This window comes from Pelmatolapia mariae, linkage group LG9 (assembly GCF_036321145.2).
Source record: "Pelmatolapia mariae isolate MD_Pm_ZW linkage group LG9, Pm_UMD_F_2, whole genome shotgun sequence".
Lineage (NCBI taxonomy): Eukaryota > Metazoa > Chordata > Actinopteri > Cichliformes > Cichlidae > Pelmatolapia > Pelmatolapia mariae.
Genome location: NC_086235.1, coordinates 15004564 through 15021952, shown reverse-complemented (window position 1 = coordinate 15021952; position 17389 = coordinate 15004564). Strand labels below are relative to the sequence as shown.

The window sequence follows — 17389 nt, the reverse complement described above, 5'->3', positions numbered from 1 at the left end:
TCTTCTAGCTTGATATGTAACAAGAATTCCCTCTAGGGCATATTTAAGCCAGGGCCAAAGTCAGGTCATTCATTGGTTGAATTGGTTCATGTGTTTTTTTTAATTGCAATGATTAGGGTAGCTAATGTGATACACTGAATTGCATTGCTTTTCATTAGCTCGGTTAAAGCTCTTGTCTGGGACTTGCAGGAATCATTAAGGTTCAACCACGGTTGTTTTTTTTTCAGGCTGATTAAGTAAATGACTGATTGACTTATAAGCATCGCATACATTTTTAATAATACCATAAAGAATAAAACAAAAAAATATATATGAGGAAATAGAAAAATATACAGTACTGTGCAAAAGTCTTAAGCCAGCCCCCCCTCATTTTCTTTGTTTTGCTAAGAAAATGGTAAATAGGTGCAATTATTTAAGTAAATATATATGCAAACACACATGGAAATAGAGTATTTCAGGCAAGAACACGATTTATACAATTCTAATGAGCTTTTATCCTTCAACACAGCCTGAGCAAGCTTTATTGTGATTTCTTTAAGTAGTCTTCAGGAGTAGTTCTTCAGGCTTCTGGAAAGTAATTCAAGGCTCTTCTTTGGATGGTGGATACCTCTTGTTCTGTTCTCTGATGAGATAATTTCACAGTAATGTTGAGGTTTGGGCTCTGGGGAGGCCAATCCATGACTGAAAGTGTTTCGCCAGGTGTTTTTCTATCCAGGTATGCTTTACTGCACTCTCAGTGTGTTTAGCATTATTGTCATACTGACAGGCATAATTCCTGCTCCCCAACACCACTGATTGAAATACAGACAGAGCTGCCACTGTGTTTTACAGATGGCTGTAGATACTGAACCATTTGTTAAATCTCTTCCATACATACTGACAATGATTTGAACAAAAAAATTACATTTGAATTCATCACTCCATGAAACCTGTTTCTACTGATTTTCAGTCCAGTTGTTGTGTAATATGACAAACCTCAGCCTCCCCCCCCCCCCCCCCCCCGTTTTACTTCCTCAAGACTTCCAGACTGACTTCTAGAGAGCCACGATTCCTCAATTCTCTTGAGGCTTCATGTGTCTTTGCTAAGCTGTCTGTAATGTGTAGACACAACACTGGCTCATTCTTTTAGTTTGGCACCTAGTGGCTAAACAAAGAAAAAAAAACACTGAAAATGGTCAGGCACAAGGACTGGACTGAAAATCAGTGAAAAAGCAGCTAATGTCCAAAGAAAGACTTTGAGAGACCTTCAGAAAGTCTGGAGAGCTACTGCTCGTGACCAGTTTAAAAAAGTCTGCCTGCTTGGAAACAAAATACACAGAAAAGAGCGGCCTCTTAAGATTTTTGTACAGTATAGTCTTTATAGTCGAGACAGTGACACTTTAGGCTCAAAGAAATACAATCTAATAATGTAATCAAGTAAATATTCAAATATTTCTTCACAGGCCAAACCAACGAGTGAATCCGCTGTGAGCAGCACAGGAGACCCGATGCACCACAAACGTTCCAAAATGAAACCAGAGGAAGAATTGCCGAGCCCGGGCGCGGTGAGCATACAGGTGGGAGTCACCCGCACTAACTGCAAACATCAAAATTAGCTTTCATTTACTGACTCGATAGGTATTTTTCACTTATATGAGAACTCCACACATTCTGGGGAAAAAAGGAAGTAAATTACTGCTAAATCCCACCAGCTTGATTTTATTTTTAGACCCACCCCCCAGAATAACAAGCCCATATAGCTGCTGGTCACCTGCCAACATGGCTACAACAATAGGCAAGCCTACCAGCCACAGTTTAGTGTTTATTTACCTGCATCTGGCTGATTTTCCCTTTTTTTCCCCCTCTAATCAGTTTCAGTTTCCGAGGCAAAACTATTCATTGATCTTCGGGACACTGGTAGGAAATTGTTTTTGCTTTGGTTTAATCAGAATTTAAATGGCTGGGGTAAAGAAAGAGAAGTGTGATAAGAGTAAGTGTCTGCATCTGGAGGAAAAATCTTACGGGGGTCGATTCTCAGGCAGCAGCAGCAGCAGAAGAAAGAGCCTGAGGTGTGCAGTGGAAGCCCGGGCTCTCCTGTAAAGCCCTCTCCAACTCCCTGCTCTACTCCGGCATCTAGCTGTGACAGTGAAATATGTGTGGGCTAATAGAGCAGCCTAGGGAAGGAAGAGGGGGTTAGATTCCTCAAATACTCACCCCAGTCCTGTCGTATAAAAACCACCAAAACAGAGAGGGGCTTTCAGCGCTACATTTCCGCCCTGTACTCTTTTCTCCCAGGCAGCCAGGTGAGGTCAGCTGTACGGGGGCACTGCGGCTACACCACTAACCAATAACCTTCAAGGCTGTGCCTTTCATGTGAAAAGTGGCTTTTGTGACAGGTTTACATGGACGGATGTCAGGAAGAGGAAACGGTTACTTTTGCTTTCTAACTTTTATCTCAGCATGTTGTGCCGGTGATACTGATTGTTGTGCTAAAACTTGTTTTCCTCAGGACAATCCCGACGGTATGACTTTGGTGAAGGAGGAAGGGGACAAGGATGAGAGCAAACAGGAGCCAGAGGTAGTTTACGAGACAAACTGCCACTGGGAAAACTGCTGCCGTGAGTTTGACACGCAGGAGCAGCTAGTACAAGTGAGTAGATTTTAAAACCCACTAAAAATCACAAGAAGTGTTCAACAAAAAAACTATAAATGACTTAATATGAAAACAATTTTTCGTTGCAGTCTCACTGTGCTCATACTGTCAGTTTGAGTCACAACAACAGGGTCATGAGTTCAGGAAAAAAATCAGCTTAGCATTTTAACCAAACGTGGAAAACTGTTTGTGTTTTTGGGATGCATCACACGCACCAAGATACCTGATAATTAGTATTTAGTAACAGAAATAAATGCTACAATTTCACTCACAGACTTTTGTAGACTGTCATATTATTTGACAGGTAATTCCTGTAAGCAGATGTATGAGTATGAGTATGTACAGTATGTGCACAAAGGACAAGATTTTTATTATTGGAAGCTTTCTGGCTTCTGTCCACAGAGAACATAAATGAGAGCTGTCATGTGTGCAAAATGCATTGGATAAGCAGATGGAAACAGAACTCGTAAATTGTCCCCAGCAGACTATTTAACAGATTCCCTAGTTTTTGTTAGACACTTCCCTTAAAAATACTTCAAAAGTATTATCTTACAACTTGAAGTAGCTGAGGTGATGTCTTTTTCATGGTAACACAGGATAGCGTTGCATAGGCATTCAGTCATATTTGGAGCCCACCTCCAGTGGCCATTCAAGAAACTGCAGGCCTGGAAATTGCTGCTTGGTTTGTACATAACACCTGGACATGCAACTAAGCAACTTGGTCACAAAAATGTTTAGTATTTTGTCATATCAACTAAAAAAGTGTTCATATGTCAATGTTGTGGCTCCACTGGAGAAAATTTCATTGTCATTTGAAACTGCCCATCCACCTGCAGCCTTGGACTTGCATAGACTGTTGTTGGTCCGTCAGCCAGTGGCAGAGAAGAGCGATGTTATAACACAAACAAACTGTGAAAAGTGACCATTGCTGCCACTGTCTGTACATTTCATGCTTCATTTTTGGATTTTTATTTTAACCGATCAGCATTCGACCAATGTGTAGGCCATCCTCCTCCAGCAGCATGCAGCTGGGATTTTGGAGGACTGCACGGGAGTATGTTTGTAGTGGGTGAAAATCCCTCTTTGTATGCTGTCTGTACAGAAATCCATACGCAAATATTTGCATTTTCATAAATTACACATAATGTCACTAAACTGTGCTCAGAATATTTGCTTTCAGTGACTTCAACCGCTTTTTTTTCTTGCTGCTGTTAATCAAATGGCTGCTATTGCACTCAGGTGCCATTCATGGCTTACTATTGGAAGAGAAGTTTCTGCACTTCTCTGACAGGAGCAGCTTGTCTTGCAGCTAACAAACAGCGAGACACAACAGGGTGTTTGCATCTGTAAGATGCAGCAGAGCTACCACCACCAGTCTGCTTTTTTTGTTTTCTATGCTGTGAGAGGTTTTTGCTTTCCCTTTTCTCAAGCTCAGTACATCCTAGCACAATCTACAGAAGCTGTGCTATTTTGGACAACGCCTGCTATCAGCCAACAACTTCTGCCTGCGTGTTTGAACACCAGCAGCAGCTGCAGCAGGGTCGGAGCTGTGGGCATCGACTGTTGCTGCCGCTGGATAATGCTTTTGGAGATCCGTGGACGGTGGTAATGGGCTCAGAAGCTGAAAAGCACATCTCACAGCTGAACGGTGCAAACTGATTTGGGGGGTTAAGCCTTCCAGAGTGAGCTTTGTGTATTACACTGACTTGGCCGAAGCCCCCCACCCAGCCCTCCGGTCTGTTATCTGAACCCTCACACAGCCCGGGAGATGGATGGCTCTCATCGTCTTGTGCCCGAGGGTTCGCTGTAAAGCTAAATATTAATGACATCACGGCTGTGTCACCCCCGCCACGGCTGCTCACACTGGCACCATTAGCTTTGGCCTGTGAACAGCTAACTCGAGGAAGCAGAAGTTCCGAGCGAGCGATGAAATTACAACAATAGAAGGGGACGGTGAAGCACGCACATAAGCTCACACGTGTGCGCACACATCAGCACACATCTGATAGAAAGATCCTCAGCTCTCCACAGCTGTCTACTTGCCGTCTTGACATTGCAATCCTCAGCCGCGGTGGTAACCCCTATCTATAATTGATATCCTCAGCACGGAATGGGCTGCCTCCCGTGTTTGAAGGGCTCAGCTCAAAGGTTGAGGATCTTGACAACTTCTTGCCCCGTGTTTCAGGGGGCGGGGGGCGAGCGGAGGTGGTGGGAGAGGAGGTGAGAATGGCCTATTATTAGAAAACCTTGCCCACATCCACCCACCTTCTTTAGTCACACCAGGTGGCCACTCGAACAAAGCCGTGTCCTCTCGTTCCTCCACATATACTATCCCGCCTAACCCTGCCAAACCGCTCTTATTATCAGATCGCCGTGTAGACACACGCTAACAAAATCCTTATTAGTTTTCCATTTTTCCATCCGTCTCCCAGCGTTTGACTTTTTGATATTACGTTTTATTTCTCATTTTCTATGCACATGCAGATATGCTGAGAGATGCCAATAAAAGTCTTCGCCTACAGAATCCCTGCCCTCTAATTCAGCAGAGCGGACGGGAAAATGCTCTTATCTCTCCGCACCCCCACCCCCCTCAGTAATAGGATAAGTACAGTATTTGGACCACAGTGGCTCTTCTCACACATTGGGGAGGGGTTTGGGGGCTGGGGGTGGAGAGGGGGGGGGATTTCCATATAACTAAACAATGGAGCGTCCCTTCCCCCTGTACTTGTCTTCTGAAATGGCTTTGGGGAAAAAAAACATGATGAGGGGGGAAAAAGCCTTTTTCTCCTTGGTTGTAACTCTTTCAACCAACACAAACTTTCTACAGCGGCATTCATTAAGACATCCGGCCGCTGTGTTAAGAGTCGCCGTCATACCGTAAACGCCTTTTAAGTTTTAAAACTGGCGGCTTCACTGATTCCAATCCCCCCCTCCTCCTTTTTCTTTGTGGTTGGCCTAATTTTAGAATTAAGCCTTTGCACCACCCTCATTGCTCTCCACCTTGTTCAAAAGCACTCCTGCCGTGCTCTTGATGCATATTTTTACACTCTCAAACGTGCTTTCACCATGACACGCCACGGCGTTCCTTTATCATCTGCGTTTAAGCGCTCTCGGTGCCGCCGATAAGATAAACATCAGATCTGTGCAATTTGGCTCACTTATCTGGCCTACCCAGTCAGCAAAAGCGAGGCGGGCGTCAATTTTCGTTTGCTGTATTTATTTCATTTATTACATTTCAACTCTTTTGTACCGCTCCCATCTCACTCTCCCCTCAGCTACACATTCTTTTGCTTCCCCATTTTTTTTTTTTTTTTTGAGGGTGGGGGTGACACAAACCTCTCCCTCTCTCATTTTCTCTGCCTCCCCTCTTTCTCCCTCAGAGGGAGTACTTTTAAAGATAAGGCATGGTGGCTTCTTTAATGTCTCTCTTGAAGTAGGCTTTTTTCGCTGGGGTTTGTCGCCGGAGATGTGAACCCCACACTCCCAAAATTCCCTAATATGGCCTTGCCGAACAATCTTTTATTTTTTCATTGATCTATTACCGATACTTCACCAATGAGAAGTCTAAAATCAAACTCTACGTTGTTGCCGCTATTTAACACTGAAAAGATTTTGAAAAAAGTGGCTTTAAGGTAATTGCATATAATGCAGTTTTACTCGATGAATTTCCAGATTAATTGTTTTTTTACCCTTCAGCTTTTTTCCCTATTCAAAGCCTGTTTATTTTAGAATTACGTGAAAAAAATAGGTGATGCTGGATATCAGTACTTAAACCAATTGTGGCTTCTGAATTATTTCTCTCCCAGTATTGCAGGCATGCACAAATAGCAGGTTTGTTTTGGAAGATTTGACAGACTTTAAACTGGGGTGTCTGAAGAAGTTGGTGGTCTGCATGTGTGCGATTTTTTTTTTTGAGCTAATAAAGCCTTTTGGATCCTCCAGAGACTACTGTTATGTTCCAGGTCAGCTTCATAGGTGGCGCTGTGATGTCCTTGTTCTTAGATGGGGAGCTGCCTTTGCTCAGCCGGTGTGCACCCTCGCTGAGGTGACTGCTGCGCGCCTCCCCAGTGTTAAAGGGAGATAAACGCAGGCGCAGTCTGAAGGCAGCCCCCCACTCACCCTCTCCCGCCTGCTGGCGCAGGCCTTTAATTGGTAAAATGCAGATTTTTTTTTGATCAGGAGAAGGATTAGGCCCCCTTATCTGTCTAGAGTATCATACTCTAAGATGAAAAGAGTGTGCTGAATTACACATGCCAATTCTGGCTCCCTCACTTACTCTCTTCGCTTCCTTCACTCACTCATTCCCACCCCCCTCACTTCCCATTTACTTCCTCCCTCCTTCCCTCCCTTCTTTGCCTTTTTCGTTCTCGCCCCCCCCCCCCCCCCCCCCCCCCCTCTCTTTACACAATGCACTTCACCAACTGACATCACAAAGGAACATATGATTTATTAGGCGGCGCTTGATAAAGCTAAACGGTGTTGCGGGTCCCACAGCTTAGTGAAATTGCCTTGTAAACAGGCCCTCTTTTCATGCACGCTTGCATTCTAATGCGTGGAGGCTATGTCCCAGAGAGGGTTTGATAAGGAGACATGGAGATGGATACTGAAGTGGGGAACGGCAAAAAAAGAAAGAAAAAGAGAGAGAGGCTTGATCCTGTGTTTTAGTAATGCATATAAGATGTGAGCATTTGAGTATTTTATGGAAAAAAATCATGCTTTTTTAATTTATTTTATTTTATATATATATTAGTTATTTTACATATTTTGTTTACATGAATTGGAGTGTAAAGTAATTGTGTCTTTTAAGGCTATTTATGTTTATTTTTAATAGTTGTTTGGACCAAACAAGGATATGGACCAAGAAAACAGTGCCTGCACCTCTGTGTGTGTGTGCGTGCACCTCATGCGTCACAGACGGCTTCACTGTCCCCTGTGTCCGTGTCCCTTGCGTTCCCTGTTGTGCGACTCCCTCCTAAATCCATCTTGGTGGCGTTTTTACAGTTGTTGGCCGATAAGCTGGCAGGGGGAAGATGAATAACCTGCCGCGCCGGCGCTATCAGCACCTGTTTGTCGATTTAGCCAGCCAACGGGACCTGTCTGCTCAGCATGGAGATTATTGATTCAATAAGAATTGCCATTAGATCTTGCCATTAGGTTTCTCGGCGGCCCTTCTCCCCCGTGCTGCCTGTCCCCCTTTTTGTCAGCCCGGAGGCTCATGCATCACGCCCGTCAACGACCTCCTTCGTTTTGTACAAACAGAGTGTGACTGTGTATCCATCCGTGTGTGCGAGCGCGCACTGCGCCGTGCCAGCCACCGGCATGATCCAGCGCCGCGGCCCTTCTCCTCATCGCTCTCAGCCGGCTGATATTGAACACTGGTCACAACAGACCGATCGCTTGCCACCGGGGTTCCCTCACGGAGAGGAAGAAAAAGAGAAGACGAGTCAGGTTTTTCCGAAGCTCGGACCAAGGTGGGGGAGAAGATCAATCTTGGGGAAACTTCGCTAACGTCCATGGTCAATCAGGCTCCAATCATTTCCCCTGGAATTAGTCTTGTTTTGTCACTTTAAAATTAAAAACTGTCAAGTGAGAATAATGGAGGTTCCTTGCCGATATATTAGTGTCAATTTTACTCTTTGCTTTTGTGCTCTGCTGTTACTGTTTTCACTCATTTGTTGGTACTCATCCTTTAGTATTGCTGGGAAGGGAAAGGCTTGGGGTCAGAATAAAAGAATGATTATAAGAAGCGCGGTGTCTCTTTGATGTCATGGTCATGCTTGTGCTTGGGGTCATGATCTAGCCAGTGAGCGAGGAACTGAGAAGGTACAAAGTTGACATTGTCAGGGCAGCTTCATGCCTAGAGGGTAAATGACCCTGGGTACTTTATCTGCTTTGGTCCTGCATGTTTTATAGCTCGACAATCTTGGATTCCCCAGACATTTAAGAGCGTTCAAAGTCAAGTATGTATTCATCTCCCTTCCTCTGTCCCTCCTCGTTCACCCTAAAGGTATAAAGAGTCCTCTCTGCTGCTCAGGAATGTAATAATGCTGGTTTCTTTCAGTCAGGATATTGTCTGTCTCTGTGGGTTTAAATTGCTCTCGGATAGACACTTCAGAGGCCACCACACACTGTTGTCTCTGAAAGAGAGCCAGATGTTGACTTCTTCCCCAGAGCGTCTACATCTTCACATCCCCCCTCCTCCCCTTTCCTCTTTCATTCCTCTGTAACTTAGGCCACTTATCCCATTTTAGAAGACAGTTTGTGAGGAAAAAGAAAAAAAAAATGGAGTAAAAGGGAAGAGAGAAGGGGATGGAGCAAGGGAAAGGTGGTACTTGCAGATATAATGCTTGGCTGGAGTTGTAAAGCCCTCGCATTTCAGACGCCTCGACTGAACTTTTGATTTCTTTCCCTATCCCCTCACCTCGCTCCCACCTCCCCCGTCTTCCTAAGCCTCAGATTGGAAGTTGCCACGGCAGCACAACTGTCAGCACTTGTCATGGAGGGGCGCGAGCCCAGTGTGATGCGAAGTGACAGGGTTTTATTTGAAAATCCCGTTCAGATCGGACACCGAGACTCACATGTCTGCCTTTTCTTTGCCTGCTTTTATGCAGATTTCAATAGACTGTAAAAAGGAGAAAGACTGTAGAGGAATGAGACTGAAGAAATTAAATGGAGATTTGCCAAAGGAAATATTATATTTCCCCCTATGTGGTGCAGAGGAAAAAAAATTGCTTAAGCTGAAAAACAAATACGCTCGACGCAAAGTGACGTTCCACTTCTCACGAGAGCGGTCCCGTTTTAAATTCTCTCATCTTCTTTTGCAGCACATCAACAATGACCACATCCACGGAGAGAAGAAGGAGTTTGTGTGCCGGTGGGAGGAATGCTCTCGAGAGCAGAAGCCCTTTAAGGCACAGTACATGCTGGTGGTTCACATGCGCAGGCATACTGGGGAAAAACCGCACAAGTGCACGGTAAGGGACGCTCAGATAGACTCAGCTGATGTCACATTATTGCAGATTAAAGCTGATTTTGAGGGGCACGACATTTGTGGTAAAAGAATGTGATGTGTCTTCGTCTCCTCAGTTTGAAGGCTGCACCAAGGCCTACTCTCGTCTGGAAAACCTGAAGACTCACTTACGCTCCCACACCGGAGAGAAACCGTACGTGTGTGAACACGAAGGCTGCAACAAGGCTTTCTCCAATGCATCAGACCGGGCGAAACATCAGAATCGAACACACTCAAATGAGGTGCCAACAGGTTCTTTCACACATTGAACATGCCAAAAAAACAAAGAAAAACAAAGAAACTCAATGTTCGTCTCTCGTCTCTCTCTTAGAAACCGTATGTGTGTAAAATCCCGGGATGCACAAAACGCTACACAGATCCAAGCTCCTTACGAAAGCATGTTAAGACGGTACACGGGCCGGAGGCGCACGTCACCAAGAAACAGCGTGGCGATTACCCGCGCCCGCCCCAGCCCCAGCCCCGGGAGCCTGGGGGGAACGGCCAGGGTCGCTCGCCAGGGCAACTTCCCCTGGGCGGGTATACGGACCAAAGGGAGTACAACCACTCTACCTCAAAACAGGATGATTGTCTGCAGGTCAAGTCTGTCAAGACAGAGAAGCCCATGGTAAGACTTAACTTCAGCTTTTGTATCCTTCTTGCCGACTCGCATGTGTTTAACTTCATTTTGATTCCTGCACTTTAACTTTCTAACATTCTGACTCCTATTTACTTGAACTTAGTGAATGAATGCCTAGTATTTAGGGTTGATATAGCATTTAATAGGGGCCATGCACGTTTAACACCATAATCTTCTAATGAGTACATGTTTCCCTCTATCCAATGCTTCGGCATTTCTCTCCTTGCCTTTCTAAGGACAGTGGGTAATCAGGTGAGATAGGTATCACTTTATATTTTATTTGCAAAATATTCTCATGTTCTTTGCTCATCATCCTATTTCCCATCAAACGTTTAACATCCTGTCACAACTGCTCCACATGTTGACTTTAAAACATGCCAGATGGGTTCCCATTCCTGGTTTCTCTCATCCCTTAAATTCATAAAAAATACCGTTCTTCTCATTGCATTGTACGACACTTTGATATTGACCAAAGGCAGTGTGTTACTATAAGCTGAGAGCATGCCTTTGGGGAGAACTGCAAGGGCACTGAAAGTAAGCTTGATACTGCTCAGGGCTGCACTGTGCAGCCAAACTTAATCACTAGTAAACCGGATCAAAAGCACTAAATACTATTTTAACTTGATGCCAAAAAAAAGGATCTCATTATTCCCATCTGCAACGTAATTTGCAACATTCCATTAAGTAAAATCAAAAAACAGTAGCTCAAAAAGATATTTGACTATGCTCTATTTGCCTTGTTTTTATCCAGATGTGGTCACATGAGAGGAGGAGTTATTGATTAGACCTCTGTTACAAAAAAGATGCTTGGTGATCCACAGACTATGTGATGGCGGTAATTTCTGTTCCATATGTACAATACTCATCTGCTTCTCATGTAGCACCACAGCTGAGCAGACCGTGTTAGGGTCCAGTAGATGTGGTCACAAGTATTCTAATAGATTTCTGAACAGAAAACAAACAATGACTCAGTGATGTTCTGTTTTCAATATACGTCTAACATTTTGCATCTGTACAACTATCGGCTAATATATACAAAAGTCTTAAGTTACCCCCAATTTTTTTTATATTTTGCTATGAAAGTGAAAATAGGTGCATGTAAACATACATGGAAATACAGTATATAGGGCAAAAACAGACCACAGATATTCTTCAACACAGCCTGAACTCTCTCGGGTAATTTTCCAGACTTCTTGAAGAGCATTCAAGGCTCGTCTTTGAATGTTGGTTTCCTTTTATCCCATTCACTTACAACATGCTGCACTGGCAGTGTGTTTTTCAGTCACTGGCATGCGGAAAAATTAAACAGTTACCAAGCAGATGCTTTCCAGATGTTATTGCATGGTCAAACAAAATCTGATGGTACTTTTCTGTATACTTTGGTGTACTGTTTTTTAGAACTGGCACATTTTCTTTTATCCTGCACACCATGCTGAGATATGCCAAGTTTTTGCCTAATAGCTCTTTAGGAATCAACTTGTTGGGGCAAAAATGCTTTTTTATACAAATATACAAATATAAGGGATGTCTCAAGACTTTTGCACAGTACTATACACAGTGGAGATTTTATACACTGAAAGTTTTTAGGTTGTATGACTTAAGGTCCAACTTTCTATAGACTTAAATAAACTGAAGGTTTTTTTCCCCCAAAAGATTAAAAGTAACTTTCACACAATCATTACACACACACACACACGGCTACAGTTGTGTTTCATAATGGTTTGTTTTCATGAATAATGATCATTGTCCAACATTTTAGAGAGTGCATCCTCATTTGTCATCATTTGTAACACTTTATATCTTCACTTGTGTAACCTGGAGTCATTGTTTCTAACTATTTAACTAATATATAGATTTTTTTTTCTCACCTCTCTTCTCCTATTCTTATTCTTCTCTTTCTTTCCTGGCGTGCATCAGACGTCTCAGCCAAGCCCTGGCGGTCAGTCTACATGCAGCAGTGACCAGTCCCCCATCAGCACCTATCCCAGCAGTGGAGTCCAGCTTGCTGTGAGCGCCGGACGCTCGCCAGGGGAGGGGCTGGAGGAGGACGAAGAGAAAGAGGAAAACGAAGAGGAAGTAGAGGAGGAGTGTGAGGGTGAGCCAGCCCCCATCATGGACTCCACTGTCTCCACAGCTACCGCGGCCATGCTGACCCTCCAGGCGAGGCGAAGTATCGGCCGCCCTCTGCGATGGATGGAGCACATCAAGATGGAGAGGCTGAAGCAGGTGAATGGAGCGCTGCCCAGGCTGGGGCCCCTGTCCCCTACACCGCCCCCCAAAGCTTCTGCAGTACCCAACATGTTGGGGAAGGGTAAGGTTAACTTTTACAGTTTTAAATGTCATTTTGTCCATTTTATTTGAAGCTCAAATGGGATTGTGAAGGATTAAAAAAAACCCTCTTATAATGGAATGGTTTACACACATGGTAGTTAAAAAGCACCTGTAAACAGAATTCACACTTCACCATGACCGTGCACACAAATCACAGAGATAAATTATCCTGAATTTCATCTTCTGGCTGAAGGATTCAGGCAAAACAAATGCTTAAAATTTACTGTTCTGCTGGAAAATGGTATCAAGACCATATCAAGCTGTATATCATATCAGAGAGAATAGCATGTAATGTGATGTTTCATGGCCCAACTGCTGCCAGTTGTCTGTGGTAACATCTGTTTGAAAGATCTCTCCACACTTACTTACTTAACTTATTTGGCTTCTCCTCATCATCTTTGACTAATATCCCATTTTCACCACACTTTTCCCCCCCTCCCCTTGTTTCTCTTTATCGTGTCCAAACTTTTCTCATTCCCATCTCTTTGCCTGTGTGTCTCCCCAGGAACCTGTCTGGGCAGGCAGTGGGAGGTGTCTGCCCCTCAGCCACCTGCTCATGCTGAGCTGGGCAGCACAGAGCTAACAGTGCTCAACTTGCTCAGAGACCGGCGTGACAGCAGTGGCAGTGCCACCAGTTCAGCCTACCTGAGCAGCAGCCGGCGCTCCTCCGGCATCTCCCCCTGCTTCTCCAGCCGTCGCTCTAGCCAGGCTTCCCAGAGCGAGGGTACGGCAGCAGCCGCCCACCACCGCCGCCACCACAACCTCAGTTCCACCGACTCTTACGACCCCATCTCCACCGATGCCTCCCGTCGGTCCAGTGAAGCTAGCCAGTATGGAGGTGGGGTGGGAGGAGGGGGTGGAGGGGTGTTCTCAGTTGGGGGCTGTGGAGGTGTGGGAGTAGTAGGCATTGGGGGAGGAGGAGGGGGATCACGAGGGATGCTCAATTTAACCCCAGCCCAGCACTATCACCTTAAAGCCAAGTATGCAGCAGCAACAGGTGGCCCGCCTCCTACGCCTCTACCCAACATGGAGCGCATGAGCTTGAAGACCCGCATGGCCATGATGGATGAGGGTGGTAGCAACCACTGTTTGCCACCTCTAGTCAGGCCACCTCGCTGCAGTGACGGCACCAGTGGGTACAGCAATGGCTACATGGGACATGCAGGTAACAGGAGGAGGGTCTTCTACCCTGGTGAGGGACCACTGAGTGGAAACCGGAGGGCTAGCGACCCAGTGCGGACGCAGGCTCCTGAAACTTGTAGTTTCCCTCCGGTGCAGCGCTTCAGCAGCCTTAATAACCTCCACCCTCTTCCGCCTCTTGCTCAGCACTGTACGCCTGAGTCTCGAAATTTGAACCTACAGAACTACACGCGCTCAGAAGGCAACCTGCACAGAGGCCTGCAGCACTCGCCATACACCCCTAGCATTGCGGAACAAGCGGCCTTAGAAGCTCTGGCAATGGAGGACGATGGGGAGGCTGAGCTCTTGCTTGGGGATGAGGATATATTACCAGATGATCTGGTGCAGTATCTCCACTCCCAAGTTCAGTTGGACAATGGCTCCCACATGCACAATGAGGACCAAATAGCTTCTAGCCAAAGGGACACCTCCCACTTATCTATGGAGGAGATAGACCAGATCCAAACTCCAGGGTCAAATATGGCCTTCCCTGGGTCCCATAGTCTTCAGCAGCAGCAACAGTTACGAGAGAGGAAGAGCCCCAGTAAACTTCCCATCCAATGGAATGAAGTGAGCTCTGGGAGTGCTGACAGGTCTCCTCCAAGGGATCAAAACCACCATTCGCAGTGTAGAAGGTGGCCTAGCACAGAACACGGGCCTGTGTCTGCACCTTTTGGCAGGTTTGGAAACATGGTTATTCAGCAGCAAGTACCCGTTGATTTCCAGAACAGTTGCGCCCAAGCTAATCAGTCTCAAAGTGCTTGCTGCGTAAACCCTGGAGTGAAGCAAGAGACATCACCTAACTCCTGCTTGGAAATGAGAGGTACTGGTCAAAACTCTACAAACAACTTTAATAGGCCTAATTTTACACAGATCAGCAATGGACTTTTTCCCCAGGGCTTCAGAGAGCAGGCCTCCAACGGATTTCAAAAACAGAGCCACTTCCATCAGAATCACAACAGCAGCTCTTGCCAGGTAGGAAACAACCTAATCCTTAGCAGAGCCTCCATGGATTACCTCCCCAGCCTCTCCCAGGGGTCTGCTCTTCATCACAATCGCCCGGTACATGTTCCTCATCCACCGATCAACAGGAACTTGGGCAGAACCCAGCAATACCTCAGTCCCGGGAGCACCAATGAATCTTGCGTCACTCAACAAGCACAACTGCAGAGGAGCGGCGAGAGCTGCTCCCTTGCGAATCAAGTTTCTGGGCTGAAGCTGGAGTCCCAGGATCATGGATACTTAGAGCAGGGCTTTGTTGACTGCCCCTCTTACGAACCAGCAGATCATAAGGCCTCCACGTTCCATGTTCTGGAAGATCAGTGCTTGTTGGACTCCATAGCTGCATCTGAGGGACAAGGTGGTGGAAGCGGCAACGGGGATTCGGTTGCTCTTCTCTCCCCTGGTGCAGATCAGGTGACCAGCACAGTGGACGGTAGTGTTCCCGGTGTATTAGATGAAGGGGTAAATCTGGACTTCGGTGCCATGCTGGAGGATGGCTATGACCAGGGCAGCTTGGTCTCAGGAGCGTTGAGTCCCTCCGTCTTCCAGGGTCTGTCCAGGACCTCCTCACGCCTCACCACCCCTCGGGCATCCGCTGCCTTCCACAGTGTGGTCCCTGGCCTAAACAACATGGCCATCGGAGATATGAGCTCTCTCCTCACCACCCTTGCTGAGGAGAGCAAGTTCTTGGCTATAATACAGTAGCTGCTCTCTTTCTCTCTGCTTTCTCCTCCCGTAGAAAAATAAAGGAAAAGGAAGAGGAAAAACTCTGGTGTATGTGAAGACAAAGTTAAAAGCGGTAATTATGAGAACTTTATGTACTTAGAAGTGTTCTGAAACAGGCAGTTGCCAAGCCCTTGCTTTTTTATTTTGTAAAAATGTCATCCTGCGCAGAAATGGGATGTGTCAAAAATTGTGTATAAATAAATAGTTATATTCCTTTTCTGGAATGAAGGCTATTTTTGGAAGCCCTTCTCTTTGTAAAACTACGTGATGGTGTGCAAAAGCTCACGCCCTTGAATCAGTATTCTGTGTATTGTTACTGTTTTTGCTGTACGCCCTGTTGGTAAAAAATAAAATAAAATAAATGCATGTACTCAAGTGAAACATTCAACACTGTCTATACGAGTGCATAGACTACGTGCCCACGTATCAGTTGTGCACTGCTTCCACTGGTACAAAGCAGATGAATCCATTGTCATCATAGGAAGTGAGACACGGGTCATGAATTCAACAGGCCCCGAAAGCAACTTTATATATCATAGGTTTTAACAAGTGGTATATTTACATTTGTTGTTACATTTTTGTTTGTACGTTCCTTTTGTGAAGCTGTAAATGTTTCAGTGCTTCTACCAAGTTTTGCCAAGTGGTGTTTTTCCTCGACACGGTATCGAGTCCAAAACGTGGACCACACATCCGAGTCTTCAAGGCGCCGTAGATTGTTGTCTACTTAATATCTAAATGGCTTGATTTTGTTAGTCTGGTAAGGTACTCACAAGTGTATATAACTGTTTTTATATTCTGTTTGTTTTGTTGACGTTGGATTGCACGGTTGTTCGAAGCTGATGTGTAAATGGACTTTCTCTCCTTGATTTGGTGCTTTTTTTAAGAAAAAAAAAAAGAAATAACAAAAAACTAAAGATGCTTACATGGATTGATTTGAGTACTTTCTATGGTTTTAAATTGTCTTAATAACTGATGGCGGTCCACAGCACACAGAGTTTTCCGCTCCCAATGAAAAGTGCTGTACAGTGACGTGTTTTGTTTTATAGGAAATCATGCGTATCATTCTCTCCAAAGCTCTTAAATTCAGAATGTGTACTGCCATTAAGTATTGCAGTGACTTTGTCAACAGTGTTAGTATTGCCTTGCAGTCTTGTGTGACTGCACAGAATATCGAGTAGTTTACCTTTTACTCTGCATCAAAGCAGTGAGGTACAAACTGTTTTATTGTTTTTTGGTACTTTTTTGGTCATTTTTGTAGCTGTGCATTGATGGTGTTTACTTTCTTTGGTTTTGTTGTGTGGTTTTTTTTTTTTTTTTCATTTTTTCAAAGAAGTAGAAATCATTTCCCTTTGAAAGAAGGAAATTTCAGAGGTATGTGCCTTATATGTATCTGCCTGTCAGAAAAGAAAGAGATCACTGCCAATCTTCCATTGTGAATTATGAAAAGAATAAAAAGTAAACATGTAAAGTGTCTTGTGGGGTCTGAAAAAAAGAGAAAAATCACAGAACATTTATATAAGAAAAGTCTGAATATCAGAAAAGTTGAGATTTGCGAAATGCATTCTACTTTTCTTTTTTTTTTCGTTGTTGTTTTCACATTTATTGTGCTTTTATATATATATATATATTATGTAAATACATTACTCATGCTGTAGTTTTAGCAGAGGAACTAGGGCGGGGGATATCCTGGGCCAATACAGAACTGACTTTGATAGCAGGGATTCCCAGGCCCTGGGCAGAGACCAGGCAGATCTGGCTCAGAGTAGAGCTTCAAGTGCCCAGCGCTGCCCCTCTGCCAGAAGAGCCACTTTGCTCTTTTATAACTGACTACAAATGTTTGTATGGTTTTAATAAAAATGGAAATTATATTTTA

At 44.7% G+C, this 17389-nt stretch overlaps 1 protein-coding gene across 1 annotated transcript in view; it reads left to right on the top strand.

The window, feature by feature from the left end:
* The window catches only part of gli3 (GLI family zinc finger 3), a 97257-nt gene extending 79885 nt beyond the window's left edge, over window positions 1-17372 (top strand). Inside the window, exons 9-15 of the mRNA XM_063484302.1 lie at window positions 1443-1556; window positions 2489-2629; window positions 9457-9606; window positions 9719-9883; window positions 9973-10266; window positions 12196-12589; window positions 13115-17372. Of these exons, the coding sequence (XP_063340372.1) occupies window positions 1443-1556; window positions 2489-2629; window positions 9457-9606; window positions 9719-9883; window positions 9973-10266; window positions 12196-12589; window positions 13115-15495 (3639 nt within the window). The 3' untranslated portion in view covers window positions 15496-17372. The remainder of the gene's footprint in view (window positions 1-1442; window positions 1557-2488; window positions 2630-9456; window positions 9607-9718; window positions 9884-9972; window positions 10267-12195; window positions 12590-13114) is intronic.
* Window positions 17373-17389: the final 17 nt, after the last annotated feature.